A 22,141-nucleotide genomic window follows, 5' to 3' on the forward strand; every position below is an offset into this window, starting at 1 on the left:
TCAACAACAACAAATTTGCTGGAATTTGTCACATTCACTTTGAATGCAATGGATAATGGTAATCAAGTTGAAGCTCTATACACTGACTTTAGTAAGGCTTTCGATCGTGTTGATATACCCTTACTCCTTCTTAAACTTCAAAAAATAGGGATAGAAGTCAAGCTATTGAAATGGCTAGAATCATATTTGACTGACCGCACCCAAATGGTAAGATTTAATGGGGAAATTTCAAAACCAATATTTGTTACATCCGGAGTTCCTCAAGGCTCTCATTTGGGACCACTTTTGTTCTTTTCGTCGTCTTTTAAATTAAACGAATAAATTATCCAGCCAGCTCTCTTTAGATTTTCAGTTTTAAGTAAGTAGTTTTAAGTAGTATTGAGAATGTGTCGGTCTACAATTTAGATTGACGACAATAAAATAAAATAAAATTAAAAAAAATTCGAAAACAACTTTATGACCACGACTAAATTACTTGTATTTCGATTTTTGCATGTATACAAAACGTGCTCTGTTACACGACAAAAAAAAATTCATCCGTTTGTGTGTAATAACGTGTTAAATGTTCAAGACTACTTTTCGATACACTCCTTGGTAGAACCACCTAAGTTGTTCCACTATTAGCTGTAGATCAGTCTCTGAATATTTAGCGTTTACTAAGTTTTAGTTTCCGATAGTAGTGTTAATCGATTTATATTATACTTACGAATGTTATATTATTACATTTATTTCCCGCAATCCGTCAGCGAGTCAATACATTGAACTACACATAATCGTCTTCCTTCTCTCTCTCTCTCGTTCTATTTGGCCGCCTCTGCGCACATCTGCGCACAGCAGACAGATGCTGAAGAAGCACGAACCCGTCTACCAGGCAATTTGGGCGAACAACACCGACTTCGACGAGGTGCTCATCTCCCCCGTGATGGTCCAGGACCACATGCCGGACAAAGTGCTGGCTGCGCTCAACAAGGTAAGACTGCCGGAACACGAATCCTCCCTAGCTGCCGCTGCGGCTGCCCGGAACGTGGATCTGTCCACCTGTCCACTGTTGTGTTGTCGAGCTTGACGTGTTGTTGTATTGTTTCCTGCTAGCCGCCATTGTGTACACTTGCTCTGTAGAACACGCCTACTTAGTTGTTGTACGTAGTTTAGAATATTTTATGTGTTGTTTTAGTACAAGTATTTAAGTAAATTACCGCTTATGTTCTGACTTAAATTTCCGAGACTATGAATGTTTTGTGTTTAGTTTGGTAAATACAATAAACATTTTATTAGGAAAAAAAAGTAACAATTATTATTCATTTATTGTCTTAACGGATAATTGCAATTCAAACAGTGTTAAAAATAATTCAAATAATATCGTTCCCATTAATATCACCCAGAACAGAATCGTGATTTTATTCACTAAACGAAACGTATATTTCTTTTCACTCTCGCGAATTGTGATCCGATAGCGGATCCAATAACCTAAGCCTCAGTCGATTGATTGAAAGTATAACTATGCAAAGTGAGTTTAGCTTTAACGGGTTTGCAGCCGTAATTGGTTACATCCACACTGGCCAACACGAGTGGTTGCAGCAGTGGGTGCGCATCCAAATTCACCCCGAGCTGCTTCGCTTCCAGTCGCAGGCAATGCTCCAAATCTGCTTCCGTCAGTGCTCGCAGCGGAATCCGTTCGATGCCTATGTTCAATTCTGCAAATTTGTTCTCATCCCGTGCCACTGTTCCTTGGAACACGAACAGCGTCGTCAGCTGTACGCCATCTTTGGCCGCTACAAACTGGAGCCGCTCGTCAATCTTGTTAGCCACCGGAATGTCATCGATCTCGAGCTGTTCAACTATCAGCAAATTATGGCCACATTTGAATTCCACCTCTTTTCCATCTCGGATCGAGTGTAAAAACTGTTGAAAATTGTAAAATAAATCTCCCGGCCGTATGTGGGTTAGAAACCGATGCACATTCAGATGCCATTGCCAGCTTTCCGCAATCAGTTCCGCTGCCAGACTCTTGCCAACACCGGTGGGACCAATCAGCGCCAGCGAAGAATATTCACGGTTCCGATTTTGGTAGACGAAATGCTCTATGCGAGAAACTGCCTGCTTTTGTCCTACCAAATTGTTTTGCAATGCTCGGCTTACGTTGGAGAGGTTCAGCTCTTGGGTGCAGTAATTCTCGACTCCGTAGAACAGCAGCTGATATTGTTTTCGGTATCCTTTGTAAACATCCTGTCGCAGATCTTCACTGGTAAGAACACCAAACAGCGTTGCCACCACTAACACGACAATCGAACAGATCAGCAGGGTGCGTGGCTGGAGCAATTCATGCATCAATCCTCCGTTTATGCCCCCGTTTGCGCGTCCATTGATTTCCTGGCCCAATTTCCTAATCGTTTTTCTCACCTTGCCATTGTTCAGTTTTCGCTTTTTTTCGCCCACAACCTGCTCGAGGGGTGTCTCCTCGGGTAGCTGAATCGGTCCCGAAGTGTCTACGTCCATCGGTTGGATCTGGGGCGATGGAATCGGTGGGGCCGGCAGGGCAAAGCTGAACTCGTATTGTTTCCGTTCCGGACTGTTGTAACCGTTGGTGAATGCAAACATTCGACCGCCCGGTGGCTCTTCGTCGTCGGACTGCAAACAATTTTGAGTATCAGCATAGATAATGGAGAGTACACCTGATACTTACCATTTTTGTGTTACTGTATTCGTTCTTATGAAGCAAACAAAAATCGAAATCAATCGTTGCGATACTTTTTCACATGGTTTCAAACGGCTGCCTTGTTGTGTGTGAAGTTAGCCCCAGGTCCGCAATCATCCGATGCAATCAGAACTGTCAAGAAGTATTTTTCGAGGGGTGCTACGACGGATGCGAAAATAAGATTGTAATTGTTCGGAATATTGAGGAATACTAAAGGTGGCCGTACATTGTTCGTCCGGAGGTCATATATTTGACATTTTTTGACATAAGAAGTTAGGATTGAAATTCGTACAAACACTATTTTGCTTACCACTTTCCAATTATCAACCGAGGCAAATAATATCAAGCATCGAGATTGAACAGCGTAATCAAATGGCCTCCATCTATATCGATTTTTCGAAAGGAATCGCACGCTACGGAGTGCAGAAATCGCAACACATTGGTCTCCCGACTTGGATTGCGGAGTGGCTAATGTCTCATCTAACAGATCAGGTGAGCTCGTTGCGATCCAGTACTTTCAACAAACCATTAACAGACCACAGGGTAGTGTTCTGGGTCCTTTTATATTTATCCTTTCATTTATATTTATCCTTTCATTCAACTTTTTTCTTTGATCATGGTAGACATACAAGTGTGCTTTGTGCTGTGATTGTTGAAAAAAAATTTACGTGTGAAATACTGTTGTGTGCAGCGAAAGAATATTTCGATCGCGTGCCCGTTGTGTATTTTTATCAGGCTAAGTAGAGGAACAGCTGGCACATCAGCTGATTCTTGTTTATTTCAATTTTTCTCGTTCGCCCCAGCGTGCTACTTTTATCATATAGCAGCTGTGGCGGTATTGTTTTTACTTCTCTTTTCTGTATGGTTTTCGCTGTGTTGTGTAATAGCGTTCCGCTTTAATCTGTATTGCAATTGGCAATGGAATGTTCTCTGTGTAAATTGGGGATTGTAATAAGCGATTTGCCGGTTTGCTGTATCGGAAAGTGTTGAAATGGTTTTCGGAATGGCTCAAGAAATAAACTTTACGATTGAAGAGAGAACACGTGTTTATTAGACATATATATATATTTTGGAATGAATAAAATGCGAAGGTTAAACTGACAGCTACAGTACACACCACAGTAGCGGCGGTTGCATTAGAGGCAACTGTGCTGCCAGAGGTTGTTCTTTAACACCCCTGCTCAACCGCTGCAGCTCGCCATACCGATTGCACTTCGATGCTTTTGAAAAACTGCCGCAGGTAGACCTTTTGTCATCATATCTGCTTGCTGATCCGAAGATGGTAGGTATTGAAGGTTGATTCGACCTTGTTTAACCAAATCCCGTAAGAAGTGGAATTTTACATCCACATGTTTCAATCGTCCGAAATTTTTCGCGTTCTCGGTAATCCGCATCGCCGACTGATTTTCCTCATAGAACGTTGTCGCCTTCTTCGGTTCATGCCACAGGTCCCGTAGCAAACGTATCAACCACATTTCATGACATGCTGCTGTACACAATGCAGTAAGTTCCGCTTCCGTTGACGACAAGGTCACTATCTGTTGTTTACGGGTTATCCATCCGACCGTTGCTCCAAACACTTTGAAGATACAGCCACTGACGGAGCGTCTATCGAACTGATCGTTGGCCCAATCAGCGTCACAATATACATCCACTGCTGGTACATCTTTCGGTCTGCGGTATACCAAGCCCATAGTGACGGTTCCTTTGATGTACCGTAGAACCCTTCTTAAATGCACCCAGTGAATTTCATTTGGGCAACTCTGAAACTGGCTCAGAAAGTTCACAGCAGCTGCCAAATCAGGTCTCGTTGTCATTGCTGCATAAGTTAAACAACCTACTAATTCTCGATACGGCTTAGTAATCCTTTCCTCTTCAGCTCCTTTTAGCAACTTCAACCTATGTTCCAAAGGGGTTGAGATCGGCTTACACTCGGTCATCTCGAATCTTTTGACGTAGGACTACGTCTTTCATTTCTATACCGGGGTGTAAAATCAAAGTTTCGAAACCGAAAGCGTTACGCCGGAGACCGAGATTTTCAGCGTTAATAGCTCCTGAACAACTGAACGAAATGATATGATAAACACTTCATTCGAAAGATAAAATGTCTACGCGTTATATAGTTGTTACTTTTTTATCCAAAAACTTGTTTCAATAGCCTTAAATTTGTTCTCGAAACAGGCTATTGAAATCACCAATCGGTATATAAGCGAGCGCCGCTCGGAAATCCACTCAGTTCTAATTGAACAGCGATTGGAGCATGTTGTCGCTGTTGTGGTGAAGCTCTTCGTTTATCATGAAAGCGCGCGGATGAACGGTGTCACCAAGAGCCTGTTTGTGCACCTTAGGCCAGAAGGGAATCCATCAGAAGGAGAGTGATGCCACAAACGGTTCCCCGGGAAGACATCGCTACACACACACATACACGCGCGGAATTCTTTCCGTTTGGATGCCATTCAGCATCGAGAAAGTTCCGGAAAGATCTAATCATTTCTGGAAAATAATCTGCCAGTTCCTCTGAGAATTTAAAAATACATTCATGTGAAAGAGTTTATTTTAATGTTTTCTAACCATGTAACACAGCGATCAAATTCATTTGATTTTGTAATTTTTCAACCAAGTGTAATTAGCAGGAAAGCTTCTGAAGATTATTCTTCCCCATCAGTAGGATATTTCCGTATCCAATATTGTATGCGCACGCAATCGATTATTGCTCAGTCGCCGAAAGTTTCGAGCTCAGAGAGTTCATTCGCCTCTAGTTTGCCTTCCAAATTTCCATCGTAAACCATACCTTCTCTCGATTGAATCATACACAAAAATCATACTTAAGCGATACCCTGGTGGTGATACGCATTCATTTTTCGTGAGGACATCGACAAGATAACATCGCCAACCAGCCTAACGTGCTGGACGAGGTGGACGGTGAAGGATCGACACATACACGCGCAGAATTCTTTCCGTTTGGATGACATTCAGCATCGAGAAAGTTTCGGAAAGATCTAATCATTTCTGGAAAATAATCTGCCAGTTCCTCTGGGAATTTCAAAATACTTTCATGTGAAAGAGTTTATTTTAATGTTTTCTATCCATGTAACACTGTGACCAAATATTTTTCAATCAAGTACTATTAACAGGTGGTTATCGAGTTAGTATTAACCACTGGTGGGCTTCCAGTATCGAGGAATATGTGGAAATATCTAATCGTTGCTGGAAAATAATCAGCCAGTTCCCCTTGGAATTGAAAATTACATTCAAGCGAAAGAGTTTATTTTAATGTTTTCTATCCATAAAATATCCATATAATACATTTGGTTTTGTGATTTGTCAATCAAGTGCAGTTAGCAGAAAAGCTTCTGGAGATTATTCTTCAGAACAAGGTTTTTCGTATCCTATATTGGATGCATAAAACCTTGTGCCTCCAACGTAACGCTCTCGTTTTCGAAGTCCCCCAAATATTCATTTATTCATTCATCCAGAATGGATTTTGATTCAACTTCAAACAAATGATCTCTAAATCAACGATAGTCCTACGTCACCCTTGCGGTTATACCATAGATATAACCCACTTCCTGTTTTTTTAAAACATCTTCATGATATTGCTGCTGGATTATTCTCATGACTCCAGCTTCCAGATCGTAGTCGATTCGCATCCCCAGAAAACATTTGATGACACCGATGTCAGTCATTTCAAATTCTCGGGATAAGAGATTCTTAACCATGTTGACTGCCTTGGGCGATCCCGCTATCAAAACATCATCAACGTACAGAACGATGATCAACTTCTCAGATCCAATCGCGCGGATATACAGGCATTGGTCATTTTCGCTTCTTCGAAATTTCAGCCGTTTCTCGACGAAAGTGTGGAACCGCTCATTCCACGCACGTGAAGCCTGTTTCAACCCATAGATGGGCTTTTCTAGACGATACACCAAACCCTCTCCTTGCTCAAAACCCTCCGGCTGCACCATGTAAATTTCTTCCGTCAGCGATCCGTTCAGAAAGGCGGTCTTCACGTCCATTTGATGAACGACCAACTTCTCCTGGTTCGCTAGAGCTAACACTGTGCGCAGGGTATCCAGCTTTGCAACTGGAGAATACGTTTCACTGTAGTCCAATCCATATCTTTGGCTGAATCCTCGAGCCACCAAACGTGCCTTGTATCGGTCTGGTGCTCCATCCAGGCCGCGTTTCACCTTAAAGACCCACTTGTTGGTAATCGGGGTACGGTTTCCCGGTAGTTTCGCCAACTTCCAGGTTCCGTTCTTCTGTAAAGAATCCATTTCTTCACGGATGGCAACCTCCCACAGGTTCCAATCAGGTCGATTTCGTGCTTCAGCTAGGCTGCTAGGAAGATTTTCGACGTAGCTAGTTGCATTTAGCGCGTATGCAGCATAATCCATATCATAATCTGCATGCCATAATGGTACATTTCGATTCCGCTGCAGTCTACCGGAATTATCACTATTCGGCTCTTCCTGTTGTGATGATCTGCATTCATGATTTTCTGCCACCTGTCGTCGGCCAGAATCCTGCCTACCGTCATCATCACAGAAACTGTCGAACTCTTCATTCGACTCGTCATCGGAGATCGGGATTTCTTGCTGCTCAATACTCCTATTATCCTTTACACAATTCTTCGGAATAGAGAAAACATCACTTGGCGAAACTGGGTCAATCTTTGATTTCATCTCCTTAACTTCAAGAAAATCAACATCGCGAGCGTGAATTATTTTGCCAACTCTCGGGTTCCATACGCGATAACCGTTGTTAGCGTACCCCAAGAAAGTTCCCTTCCATGCCTTCACATCCATCTTGCTTCGCTGTTCCTTCGGGACATGAACATACACACTACATCCAAATATACGAAGTTTACTCACATCTGGTTTGCAGCCCTCCCATAATTCAAACGGTGTAACATCCGACGCAATTGCTGACGATGGACTACGATTCAGCAGATACGCAGCGGTTTGGATCGCCTGACCCCTAAACCGCTTATCCGCCTTAGAATCCTCCAGCATGGAACGGGCCTTCTCCACTAGAGATCGGTTGAGCCGCTCACTCACTCCATTCTGTTCAGGCGTGTGAGGAACAGTCCACTCAACATGAATGCTCTTGGACTTACAAAATCGATCAAACTGTTTACTTTTGTATTCACCGCCGTTATCGCAACGCAAACGATGAATTTTATGCTCGAACTTCGCCGACACTAACGCCTCATACGTTTGGAAGCACTCAAAAACCTCGTCCTTCGATGTGATCAGGAATACTACTGCGAAATGACTCCAGTCATCGGTGAAAGTAACAAAATACTTTACCCCTGAAACTCCAACTGGTGTAACCGGACCGCACACATCCGAGTGTATCAGTTCAAGCACACGTGACGAACGCTTTCCGTCACGCACCGCGAAAGGCTTCCAAGTTTGCTTGCCCACGATACACGACTCGCACACTACCATGTTCTTGGTATTAGTCGCACTGTTCACTTTCAAACCGGTAACCGTCTCATCACGTATTAGTTTTTCGAGACTTCTCGCATTTAAATGCCCGAACCGACGGTGCCACAATTCCAGACTATCCAGAATCCGTCCACACGTAAGCAATGATTTATTTGCACTTTCTTTACCAACGAAGAAGTTCAAACCGTATAAACGACCGACACGCGAGTCAGTGGCGACCACTTCCGATCCACGCAAGATTTGCACTTTTCCTTTTTCGTAGATCACTTTCATTCCCGCATCGTCTACTCTCATCACCGAAAACAAATTGCACCTTAAATCTGGCACATACAAAACGTCCTTCACTGTGCACTCGATTTGCTTTCCGTTGACTTCAGAGAGAACTCGAACCGTTCCGGAATGTTTCGCCACAATGCACTGCTCATTCTTCGCGATCGCTATTTCAATAGGCGGATCCAACACTTTCAGATCATCGAACAGCGACCTGTCATTCACTAGGTGATCCGAACACCCAGAGTCGATGAAACATTTCACTTTTCGCGATACACACTGTACATCCGATCCCCTGCTGAAACCGACAAAACAGACGCCATCTTGCTCTGCAAAATGTGCTTTCGATTTTTCGTTTCTGTTCCCATCCTTTTTCTTCACAGGGCAATCTGACAACTTGTGTCCCTCCTGCTTACACCCGAAACACTTCATCTTCTTTATTTTCGGCTGTTTCTTTGAGCCAGAAAAGGCAGCATCAACACTCGCAGCGGGGGAGCACAATTCAACACCTTTTCGCTTGGTTTCTTCATCAAGCAACCTGCACTTAACAAATTCTAGCGACTAGTTTTCTTCCGGCATTGTCTCAATAGCTGTGACCACGGTGGCATACGAATTGCCAAGAGTAAGCAGTAGGTGGCAGATTACATCAATCTCCTCCAACACTGCGTCTGTCGCTCGGTACTCGCGCACTAATTTGTCGAACCGGGGAAAATGTTGCAGTGTACCACTCTCAAAACGCATTGTAAGCATCTGTCGCTTTAGATGCATTCTGCTCGCGATACTGCGTCGCTCGAACACACGACGTAATGCATCCCAAATGTCCTTCGGAGCTGGTTTATCCTGGATATATTCCAGCTGCGAATCATGTACACGCGACACTAGTAACAATTTACACTTGCGATCCATTTTCTTTCTTTTCTCACGAGCCACTTCTTTCGTTTTCTTCACGGCTTCATTATCACCAGCCGCTTCCTGCAGCTCTGGTACATCTGCGGCAAAAGTTTGCACACACTCCACGAGCTCGTGCTCCTCCAGGAGTATCAGCATACGTAACTTCCATGCCGCGAAATTTGTGCCGTCGAATAGTGGCAGAAAAACACGATCAACTCTTTCTTCTTCCATTCTAAATCACTTCACTTCAATCACGTTAATTACCCGACGCGTTTACTGGGCCCATAACCTGAAATGGTTTTCGGAATGGCTCAAGAAATAAACTTTACGATTGAAGAGAGAACACGTGTTTATTAGACATATATATATTTTGGAATGAATAAAATGCGAAGGTTAAACTGACAGCTACAGTACACACCACAGTAGCGGCGGTTGCATTAGAGACAACTGTGCTGCCAGAGGTTGTTCTTTAACAAAACATTCCAACAAAATGAAATCGATACTTTCTGTGTTCCGTTGCTGATAGATTAATAGTGACGTGTTTTCGGGAACCCATTTCTGTGGATCCTTCTTTGCAGCTGTATCTCCCATTGAATCCTGAAAAAAATATAGGGTCTTGGTATCACTGGCTTACTTAGAGTTACAGTTGGATAGCAATGATATGTAATATGTTCTTACTATTTCGGAAGATTGCTCGATTCCCTCAGTATTTTCATAGCCGTCTCTATTATATACTGACTCCAAGAACTCCAAATCACAGAATTCAACGTCCTCACCAGGAAACTCGTTTAAAGCGCCATCCATCTTCTGTAAAATTAACAAAATTTTTATCACAAAAAAAATTTCACCTAAATTATTGTAATTCAACCGTAAAATTCAATTTCAAACCTGTTTTACTGTAAACTATTTCGCCAGTTCAATTCATCCGGGGTTTGTTTTGATTTGTGTTTTGACATTTGAAAGAAAGTTAAAGGGGTGATCAGTGAGGTTTTTCCATGAATTGAATCGCCCCTCTTAAAAAGCGAATCTAACAGTCAAGTAAATTCACAATATGAAAACGAAAAAAAAAACTATTTTTAGTGAGTCAAAACGTGGTCACGTTTCGCTGGAATGGGTCTAAAGCCGGGTTCAGACGGTGTGAGTAAGCATACGAGTCGGTCTAGCCAGTTACTGCAGTACAGCTACTCACACCGTGTGAACACATCATGCCAGTTAGTGTCATGTGTTATCCGGCGTGCGAGCTACTTCAAAGTTTTTTGAATTCACTCGCACTCGCATCTCTCAAAACGTCAAAAACAGAATTTAGCGTTCGAGTCAGGGATGCCAAATGTAAAGACATGTCTCTATTTTTAAGATATTCGAAAATATGCGAAGGTATTTATAGACTTAAAAATTATTGGAAAATAAAAAAAAACCCTCATAGTTTCTAAACGAAATCCTTGTTATTTTGATATGCACGCTGGCCGGGGACGCTTTCTTTTTGAGATAGTTTTCTTGAGAATCTCTAATATAGAATCACTATCAGGCACAATTTTCATTCAAAATTCACTCACAACTTGCAAAGAAAGCATTGTTCTAAAAAACAGAATACATATTCGATTTTAAAAAGTACATTTTCATTCAAATCTACCATCATTTTTATTTCACAAATTGGTACACGAAGCTGCTGGCTGGGCGAACTAAATAAAATTTAAAAAAAACTTTTAGGTTGTCATTTTTAGCATCACATACTTCCGGAATTATCTTAGCTTTCGAGATTTTAAAAAAATATCGCCAACAATCTGAACGATATTCCAGAAGCAAGGCACATCAATGTCGTTTTTTAATTTCACTCTTGCAGGTATAGCATCCCTCATGAGTGTATCTTGGCGTTGTATTTTTGGACCAATAAAATCCAACAGTGTTTCCACTAATTCAGGTGTTTTTCTCAACACTGCTCTGTACTCCAGAGGATCATCATCGTAGAGTTCCTTCAATATTGTTTTTGTTGCTCCTTTTCCTTGCATCCAATGCCTGGCCCAAATCCTTTTGCCTTTCTGCTTTTTCGGATAGTACCTTCAGTTCGAAGAAACTCAGCACAAAGTATTTTTATACACGGTCAGCGTGTATTTCGCGACAAAATTGTGCAACTAAATAAAATAAATGCAACTGAAAACCTGAGACGAATACGGATCGAATTCGGATCAATCATCTGTCAAATTCGGACCTGATTGCTGTTTCTGACTATTTGATGGACATTTGAAAAATCATCTGGCACCCCTGGTAAGCCAATGCTGCAGTATCTAGTTTCGCGTCAGTAGCTCACACTGTGTGAACGGACAAGGCGAGTCAACCAATTGTCAAGCGAGTTCACCGGGTCAGTAGCTGCTCATTCTCAAGTCAGCTACTAGCAACGTATAAATGAGCCTTAATCTTCTTTACACTCCTATACTGGCACATTGGTCTCAGACCGAGAAATCAACCGTTCATTTCTCAAAAAACATCAACAGCTTCCTCATTCGTCATTCGTTATCGTTTAGGGTATCGCATGTGTTGGTACGAAATATGTATAAATTGATGTTAGTGGTGTCGAGTATTCTTATTTGATTCTTACTTTATTTTAGTCCGTTTTGTGAACGGATTCAAATTTCATTATTCGTGTTTGAGTATCAAAAATTAACTCTGTTCTGAGGAGGCTGAATATGACTATTAAAACTGAATGAGGAAAACAAATTTTCCGGAGTTATTTTTATTTAATTATACCCTCTTCTTCAAATAAATGCAAATAAAACCAAAAAAAAAAAAATACACAATAGGAATGGTTCCCGGAATAAATCGCCACAGAAAACGACTGCAACAGAAACCACCGCTTATAAAATGTGTAGTAGGCTATAAATATTGTGGCGCGGTATTGTATTTCAAAACAAGAATTAACCGGGCAAACGTATCGCCCCAGGCAAACGTAACGCCCCGGGCAGACGTATACCGTCCGACGCTCGCTAGAGCTCGGTCGGACATTGCTAAAGGATCGTATCCTATGTTTCAAACTAACCGGGCAATCAGTGGATCCCAGGTTTGCGTGCGAGACACCGCCGCTTCCGACGGCGGGTCGGCGGTGGACTCGGATTGCGTCATCTTGGCGGCATGGGCCGCCTCGATTCCTTATCCTCGCCAAATGGGGACTTCGTCCCCATTACATTGTCCTCAGAATAAATTTCGAAAAACGAGAACAAGAGAATAAATTTATAATAGAAATGTGAGGCACATGATGTTTTTCCCGCGCCAAATATTTCTAGCCTACTACACTTTTTCTAAGCGGTTGTTTCTGTTGCAGTTGTTTACTGTGGCGATTTATTCCGGTCACCAATAGGAATATTACAGAGAAGTTCAACTTTCGGCCTCTGACAGCATGCGCGAGTATACGAGTTATGATTTTGCACACAAGTCTGGAAGGTAGAAAAATGATGAATTTGCGTGATTTTTTTTTTCGAATGTTACGGTGGGTTTAGACTAGTGATATATTCATGTGAAGAAGTATGATGAGCTTTATAGAAATCGCATCAACCGTTTACATTAGCGCGAATTTGTATAATGAATAAGTTAATATTTTCGGTGAATTTATTTACCTGAGGTAGAACTGCCTCCAACTTTATACATATGCGTGAATTTATTCTATTCATAGTAGTTATATATACCTCGAAAAAGTGTATCATATATTAGGTTGGGGAAAAAGTTATCCACTATTTTCTCGATAGCTGGCTTCAGTGATCAATATCTCGCGTAATATCGATCATACAATTTCAGATATAGACTCGTTGTAAAGGTGACATTTCACACTAAAAAAATTATCTTTCGCTGTTTTTTGTTTGTTCCATTCAGTTGTGAGTTAAAGGGGTTAACAATGAAGGTCAACAAAGAAAAAATCCGATACATTTTACATTTTTATTTTTATAAATGCAAAACGCAAGCCAGGCCGCTGAAATTGCGATTGGTGTGTATGATGTCGATACTGAAACAGTAAAATACGTGCAACTCAATCTATTTAAAATTAAAAATTTTTTTTTATTTTTTTCTATTTTTTTATATATATTTTAGTACAATATACTAAATTGAGATCTTTACTGTTAACAAAATGACCGTTTGAAACTAGCGATTGACCAGAAACGTTGAAAACTGACTAACAGAAGAGGTTTTCTTTTCCATCAGGACAACGCAAGGCCACAGATTTCCGGGAGCTTGATTGGAGTGTTTTTATGCATTCACCATATAGTCCGGACCCAGAACCAAGCGATTACCACCTTTTCCTCGCATTGCAAAATTTTCAGAGTAATAAAAAATTTGGATGAAGAGAAGATTGTAAAAATCTATTGCTAGAGTTTATCGCCAATAAGAACCTTGACCCCTATGATAGAGACACTATGGAGCTACCTTTAGAATGGTAACACATTTTGCTACAAAACGGTGCATATTTGACCCAAATTGGACAATCCCAAGCCTATTAAAAATAGAATTGAATTTCACCCAAAAATAATGGATTACTTTTTCCCCAACCTAATGTACTCTTACCCGTTTTCATCTATTTTCGCGTGAAAAATCCCCCACACAAATTTGAATGAAAATATTCCCATCATGTTATTTAGTTATTTGGAACACGTATTTTGGACTTTTATTTAACAATTTGTGTTTATATTTCCAACATTATTACTGAAACTTTTCATTATAATATAAAGTTGTTTTCAAAAACAATTTTCGTATGAAACTTTTTCACCACCTGCAAAAAAAAAAGTACTTCTTCAAAACGACGACGGACCCCTCATACATCGTAAGCCAATAGATTTGAGCCAAAACTCTTTGTTATTGTTATTGTGAATTTAAAGAACTAGAGATGGGCAAAACAGTTTACTTTGATGAACGGTTCAGTTACTAATCGTTCATCGAAGTGAATCAGTTCTTTCGAACCGTTCTTTCGCTCTTTTGTTCAAGGTATTACGAACAACATAGAATGTAGCTGGAACCCAACATGAATAGACAACTATTAATTGATATAGTTGGATTGGATAGTGTACGTATGGGATTTATATCTTTGAAATTTAGTGGGGAAAGATAAGCTGCTTCTTCTTTAAAAGTCGCAAACTGTATGTGACAATTTGTTTATCGACCGACAAAAATATATGTAATAATTTGATGCGTTCCATGTAAGATCATATTTCATAATGTTCATTCAGAGCAAAAAATTATAGGAGGTTGTGTCCAAGATACGACCGCATTGTTGACGTAGAACTACGCTGTTATTTTATATAAGTCGCTTATTTATACCTTCGGATATTATTCTATAATGCTGTGAAATTTTAGAAACAACTGCTTAGTAGAATAATCTCTGAAATGATTTTTTCATTGTAGAATCAGTTGACGATAATTGATTGATGATTCTGTAACCGTTGGTTCCAAGCGCCATTTGAGCTCCACCCAAATCCAGAAAACAGGAAATAATTTACATTGAGTCCTAATTGCCGGTTACTTGTGAGTATTCAACCCTTTTACAAATGGTTTGAGTCCTGGGTAAGCAATACCCACCGCGTTAAACTGTCCAGTTGACCTACCGTCATCAAACGGGGTTCCAACTGGGCAGAGAAAAAGAAATCGATTGTTTCCCCACACAAAAAGCTGGAAAAGAAAAAGCTCGGTAAATGACCAGTGCCGGCAAACGACTTAAAACATTTGAGAAAGTTAGAAGTGCGCGCCGGAACAAATCAAATTTTAAATTTTGAAGCTAGTGATAAGAAGTGGTGAAGGATTACTGATAGATGAAATAGTAGGTTAATGGAAATATGAAAGTGGAAAAAGTTAGTAACATTTGGTTTTGTTTCACAGTAAATTATACAAGAGAAACAAAGATCAGAGGAAAAAAGAAAGAGAAGGAAAAAAGAAGCAAAAAAAAAGGTATCTTGTGGTTTGGTGTCTCTTTAAACCTAGCTCGTATCTTAATACGCTGGACAGGTCCGTCCAGCGGGCCTTTTATTTATGCGGTTTATTTCGTAGCTGTTTAGCTGCGGCAGTCATCGGCTACCAGAGGCACACGCGGACCCCACCATCTTTGTCCTGTTCGTCTACAGTATCCGCCATTGCGGGGAAACGCTGGCGAAAACCTGCAGATGGTGTAACATCTGTAGTCTGTTCACAAGACAGCTGCACCGTTAAACCCATACCCCTAGGGATACACTGAGAGCCCACACCACAGTTACCGCAAGTATCATGCATGATCGAATGTGACGTCACGTATAAAATAAATTAAAGAAAGATAGGAAATAATGAGGAAATAGTAAAAACAGGAAGAGAAAGAGTGGGGTGGAAGAATAAAATAAATTTAAGGTTGTATAGTCTGAGAAAAAACTATAATTATTTTCCTCCACTACGACTATCCCGTGAACCTTGTCGTCCTCCGGACTCAAAAGGAGTCGCCAGCCCTCGTCCTCATTTAGTTGGAAGTAGGTGTGCTGACACTGCATAGCCTTTGAGCGAGAGCGGCTTGTGGGCTTAGCAGGTGGCTTCTTTGGTGCGTGAGGTGGTCTGGCAGTGCGAGACGATAGAGGAGAGCTCCTATTTGTGAGAGGTGAAAGTATTTACCAGCAACCGGCTAATGAATAAGCGACCCTGAGAACCCTATCCCAAATCCTAAGAGTTACAATTCATTCTTGCCCTCGCAAAACAATACACTAGCTGATCGTATGTCAAAATTTATGTCATGTCAATGCATTGAAAATTTACCTCGAACGCTATTCCGGTGACCTTTTTCGCAATTGACATATACTCAGCTACAGTCGATTATATACATGTTGCACCAGAACCATTATTCCACATCTCATAACTACATCAATATATCTTTGGCACAGCATGAAAACAACAACAATGACAACACTTGCAAGTATCAAATATCAATCTACATGTTATTAAATATTACCTCAAAGGAATCGCACCTCTTGGCATCGTTCGTACAACGTAAACCAAGCGCCAAACAAGCGTTCGCCATAGTATGCACACAGAGCCATACATTGGTGGCTTGAAACTACTAGGAATATAAACACTTCTCATCATTTTGCGCTATTCTCAAAAGAAACGCTTCTGTTAGTATTACTGACCTCGAAAAAATTTGCATTACTTTCTCATGCTCGAGAGAAGCGCAGCTGTCACCCTTAGTGGATGAAGTTTTGTTACTGGCAAGCGAAACCTAATCACATACAAAATTCCAGAACGACATTTACTTTATTGGTGACTAAACAAACGAAATAATCTCTTTTTGTTAATAACAACCTCGAAAACAATAACAATGCTTCATTATGATCAATATTAGCGCAAATGCAATCCTAGTTGAAGACAGTTTTGCGACTGGCACGCGAACCCAAATAACTTATGATATTCCAGTAAGACATTCAAGACTTGGTATTCCCGAAATATTTTTTTTTGACGCACAACCTTAACGCCTGCTTCGCCATAACGTCAGTTTAATGCATTATTGCATTCTCAAAGGCACCAACGAAGCCCTTATGATGACGGTAAACAAAATGTTAACTGCTTGGAAAAAGACTGAACTATGCCACACAGCATGTACTCTGTTGTAATACCCATCGATGGGAATTCGCTGATGAGTTTGTCAAGAGCGACCGCCTTCACCACCAGCGGGGGGAGCTTGATTTTGGTTGCTGCCTGGGTAACGGCGTTTACATTTTCGACCGACGCGCCGAAATCGCCTACTTCGCTGTAGTTCGATGCGGTGTCACACTCGCGAAGGCTCGGTTCAGTGCGAGCGCTTTTCACTGCACCAACATCGCGTGCATCATTAGATGACGCTTGCCTCGAAATTCGGCAATGCGTTCGTTTTTTGCAGGGCTCGAGCCTGCCTTCCTCTTCTTCTTGCTCATCACACACTACGCGAAGCGTCCCATTTATGACGCGGAAAGAAAAACACACGATACGAATAACGCGAAAAACGAACACAAAAAACCAAACGACGATATCCAAGTTGGATTACCACTGGTGGGGTCCAATCTTAGATCGAAGCGCAGCGAAAGCAAAGTGAACTGGATTGCTCTACAGTCCGATGCCGAATGAAAGTTTTCCTCAGCGAGATCCACTGTTTATACTCTAGGCAACTATTCCCCATCATTTTTCTACTTTTACTTTGTTCACGGAGACTTTGAATCCTACAATTTCCCCTCCGTTGGTCGTCGATAAGTTGCTCGTTATAGACAGCTCTGTTCGGGAAAGCACACAGATGGACAGAACAAATGTATGGGAAGATGGAAACGCTTAAAGTTTTCATGAATTTTAACCATTTACAAACCAGGGGATTCTCATGTATAGAATATTAAACAAATCTTACGGAATTTCCGATTCGTTTAGTATGCAAACCGGCAAAATCTGTTCGCGGCAAAAATAATTATTAACGTTAACTTTATTTCATAAAAACGTGACCTGTTTTCTGATTTGGCACCCTTAATGAAAGACGTAGTTCTTCGTCAAAAATCAGCAGCGATTTTCACTAACAATCAATCATACGAACAATCACGATAACACATACACGCAATATGCCAAACAATGGATTGAAAGCAACGAAAAAACTTTTTTCTCAACTTGACCACACTATAAGATTTTATGTTTACCTAATGAATCGCCCCAGCTTCCCCCAGACTTTTTTCTGATAATCAGAAAGTATATGAATGTTACGCAGAATTGAAAGAATACATGGAATTACAAATATATAGTTTTGCCTTTAAAATTACGTTAATCTAATTTAATTTTTAACCCAAAATTGAGTATACATTAACAAAATAAACCCTGCATTACATGCATTTTGCTCATAATTGACAATATCGTTTTATTTTTCTTACCAGCGTTATATCGATCCATTCCGTCCAGCACAAATCAGTTAAACTCCACTCGTTCATTCGCAAACACTTCGTTCTCAAATAATTCGTTCCCAAACAGTTCATTCTCAATCAGTTCTTTCTCAAACAATTCTTTCCCATACAGTTCACTCTCAATCAGTTCGCTCTCAAACACTTCACTCGCAAACCGTTCGCTCGCAATCAGTTCGTGGGAAGAACTACCATCCTTTGGAAAAGAACGACCGTTCGTTCACTCGTACTCGTACCTTTCGTTTTGAAAACTGGATTGATATAAAGTTGAGCTGAAAATCACTTATAGAACTAAATACAAAATATTTATTAAATATTGTTATTTGATTATTATAACGCTAGCCGATTACCGCAGACTTTTGCATCAGAATGTAGGCCATCACGTTAAATATGAATGTTGAAAAGAGATGCCCAGCAAACATTCAATCGCATAACAAGCGTATATATAACATCATATGCCCTAAAATTTGGTTGTCATATAATGCGCCTAACTGGCATATGCATGCAAAAGTGGAGGCCATATACATACATGGCAAATGCTTACCGAATTTGTTTGGATGAATATGCAACTTTGACCGGCTATAATAGCGACTTTTGCCATACTCATATACGATTTATTACAGACATAGGAAAAAAAACAAATGGCGCAAAATATTTTCGTGAAATGTTTATTATAGCCTCACGAATCGCCACTTTTTGATATGAGTATTTATGTTTGTAGAAATAATAATTGTTTGATTGACTTGTTTTGGGAGTGGAGTATGAATGTTTGAAATGGCACAGATTGATGTTTGGTGAAAACTGCTCCGATGTGGGTTGGAACTCCGGTCGTCTGGATTATCATCCACCAGCTATCTCGCGCGGCTATCTGAAATTTAATTCAACAGCGGTTAAAACTTTCGAGTGCATCAGCATTTCATTGACATTTCAATATGATGTAATATGTTCTTTATTAGGATCTAATATGATTCACTGTTTCAGGATTTTCTTCAGCATGCAACACTATTCACTACAGTACTGAATCGATTTAAATTATACGCTTATACGACACACAAACTGCATCGGCGTAATATTGCCGCATATGATGCGGCTTAAATATATTTTACGACAATGTGCATCATAAAATTGATGTTTGTTATACCGAATTGCGACTTAATTTAATAATGGTATTTAAAATCGAGTTTTTACATTTAATGCGATTTCAACTATACACGATACATACTTTGATTGATATTATATGCGATTATGATTTATGCGGATTTCTTGTAAGACTTGGCACGTGCAAAATTATACGATTTAATGTTTGCTGGGTGCTTCCGTGGGAATAGTTCACCTTCGAACGACCCAGCACTCGAGGGAACATCAAAAACCCCAACTGTCTCTATTTTTTCGTCCAGTTCAACTTCCCAATCGGGATTTATAAAGTTGTCTGACCTTCTGGATCAAATCTTCAAGTGTTTTAATGTTTCCGACTCCATCAGAACCATTGTCATCTCAATGCTTCCAGTATTAAAGACAATTTTGCAACAATTGATGCAAACATGGCCCCTCCTTGCAATGATTATCTCTCTTGATGTCTAATTTAAATAGAGAGGTCGGAGATATCACTGTTTTACAGTGGAATTGTCGTAGTCTCATCCCTAAATTGGATACATTCAAATTTTTAATTCATAAATTCAATTGTGATGTTTTTGCTCTGTCCGAAACTTGGCTTTCTTCGCGAGATGATCTCTCTTTCCATGATTTCAATATTATACGCTTGGACCGTGATGACAGATACGGAGGGGTGCTATTGGGGATCAATAAGTGCCACTCATTTTTTCGAATTGACCTTCCACCTATTGGAGGGATTGAAACTGTTGCTTGTCATGCAAACATCAGAGGAAAAGACCTCTGTATTGTCAGCTTGTATTGGCCTCCGAGAGCTGCGGTTAGCCGCAAGCAACTTGTTGACATGTGCTCACTCCTTCCTGAGCCACGATTGATCTTGGGAGACTTCAACTCTCACGGAACTGCCTGGGGGGAACAGTACGACGACAATCGTTCATCGTTGATATATGACCTTTGTAACAGCTTCAATATGACCGTTTTGAATACTGGGGAAACAACACGTGTACCTAAACCTCCTGCTAACCCAAGTGCTCTTGACCTCTCGCTTTGCTCGAATTCACTATCGTTAGATTGCAAGTGGAATGTAATCCAGGATCCCAACGGTAGTGACCACTTGCCAATCAAAATTTCCATCACCATTGGGTCGAATTCTTCTGAATCTATAAACATGGCATATGACCTCACAAGACACATTGACTGGAAAAAATATGCGGACGCGATTGCTCTAGCCATCAATTCCAGAGATGGTTTACCTCCATTGGAGGAGTATAACTTCCTTTCTCGTTTGATCTATGACAGCGCGGTTCGCGCTCAAACGAAACCCATCCCAGGCTCCACTATTCGTCGAAGGCCTCCCAATCCATGGTGGGATAGCCAATGTTCCAAGCTTTATCAGGATAAATCGAACGCATTCAAAGCTTTTCGGAAACGTGGAACCCCTGAAAATTTTCAATCGTATTTGGACCTTGAAAATCAATTTAAAAACTTGATCAAAGGGAAAAAACGTGCTTATTGGCGAAATTTCGTGGGAGGTTTGTCACGAGAAACGTCAATGAAAAAATTATGGAAAGTGGCTCGAAACATGAGAAATCGCTCTTCAACGAATGAAAGCGAAGAATATTCACATCGATGGATTTTTAATTTTGCACGGAAGGTTTGTCCTGATTCCGCTCCTGTGCAAAAAATTGTTCGAGATATACCACAAGATAGGTGCGATCTTGATTCCGAGTTTTCGATGGTAGAATTCTCTCTTGCTCTCCTTTCATGTAACAATTCTGCTCCGGGATCGGATAGAATTAAGTTCAACTTGCTGAAAAATCTCCCTGATGTGGCGAAACATCGCTTGTTGAATTTATTCAATCGGTTTCTGGAACATAATATTGTTCCAGATGATTGGAGACAAGTACGAGTTATAGCTATTCAAAAACCCGGAAAACCTGCGTCCGACTTCAATTCGTACCGCCCAATAGCAATGCTGTCTTGTATACGGAAATTGTTGGAGAAAATGATCTTGTTTCGCCTTGATCGATGGGTAGAAACGAATGGCCTACTCTCAGATACACAATATGGGTTCCGCAGGGGCAAGGGGACGAATGATTGTCTTGCGTTGCTTTCTTCAGAAATTCAAATGGCTTACGCCGAAAAAAAACAAATGGCTTCAGTATTCTTGGACATAAAGGGGGCCTTTGATGCAGTTTCGATAGAGGTCCTGTCAGACAAATTATACTCTCGGGGTCTGCCGCCTCTATTGAATAATATGTTATATAACTTGCTTTGTGAGAAACATTTGAATTTTTCTCACGGGGATTCGACAGTAAGTCGGGTCTCCTACATGGGACTCCCCCAGGGCTCATGTTTAAGCCCCCTTTTGTACAACTTCTATGTAAGCGACATCGACAATTGCCTTACACAAAATTGCAGCCTAAGACAACTTGCAGATGATGGAGTGGTGTCTGTCGTAGGATCAAACGAACCCGACCTGCAAGGACCCTTACAAGATACTTTGAACAATTTTTCAACCTGGGCCATTGGGCTAGGGATCGAATTCTCCACGGAGAAAACAGAGATGGTGGTTTTTTCTAGGAAGCATAGACCAGCAAAACCAAAGCTTCAACTTTTGGGTAAACCGATCACTCATGCTATGTCATTCAAGTATCTTGGGGTCTGGTTCGACTCCAAATGTACTTGGGGGGCCCATTTTTTATATCTGAGTAAAAAATGTCAACAAAGAATAAACTTTCTCCGTACAATTACCGGCACCTGGTGGGGAGCCCACCCCGAAGATCTTATAATGTTGTATCGAACAACTATTCTCTCAGTGATGGAGT

General features: G+C 40.8%; 2 protein-coding genes across 8 annotated transcripts in view; one reads left to right on the top strand and one right to left on the bottom strand.

Annotated features, from left to right (window-relative positions):
* Window positions 1–22,141, top strand: part of LOC129762216 (diacylglycerol lipase-alpha) — a 176,303-nt gene that overhangs the window by 145,111 nt on the left and 9,051 nt on the right. For 5 of the 7 annotated variants that reach the window (XM_055760271.1, XM_055760277.1, XM_055760275.1 and 2 more), the window contains one exon: window positions 835–970. In XM_055760271.1, coding sequence (XP_055616246.1) covers window positions 835–970 — 136 coding nt within the window. The remainder of the gene's footprint in view (window positions 1–834; window positions 971–22,141) is intronic. The other 2 variants (XM_055760272.1, XM_055760274.1) reach the window with 1 other exon arrangement.
* LOC129762217 (uncharacterized) lies at window positions 605–2,819 on the bottom strand. The gene is made up of 2 exons (XM_055760278.1): window positions 2,684–2,819; window positions 605–2,628 (listed from the first exon to the last, which is right to left on the bottom strand). The coding sequence occupies exons 1-2, from the start codon at window positions 2,684–2,686 to the stop codon at window positions 1,468–1,470; spliced, it is 1,164 nt and encodes a 387-aa protein (XP_055616253.1). The 5' UTR covers window positions 2,687–2,819; the 3' UTR covers window positions 605–1,467.

This window comes from Toxorhynchites rutilus, chromosome 1 (genome assembly GCF_029784135.1).
Source record: "Toxorhynchites rutilus septentrionalis strain SRP chromosome 1, ASM2978413v1, whole genome shotgun sequence".
Classification (NCBI taxonomy): Eukaryota; Metazoa; Arthropoda; class Insecta; order Diptera; family Culicidae; genus Toxorhynchites; species Toxorhynchites rutilus.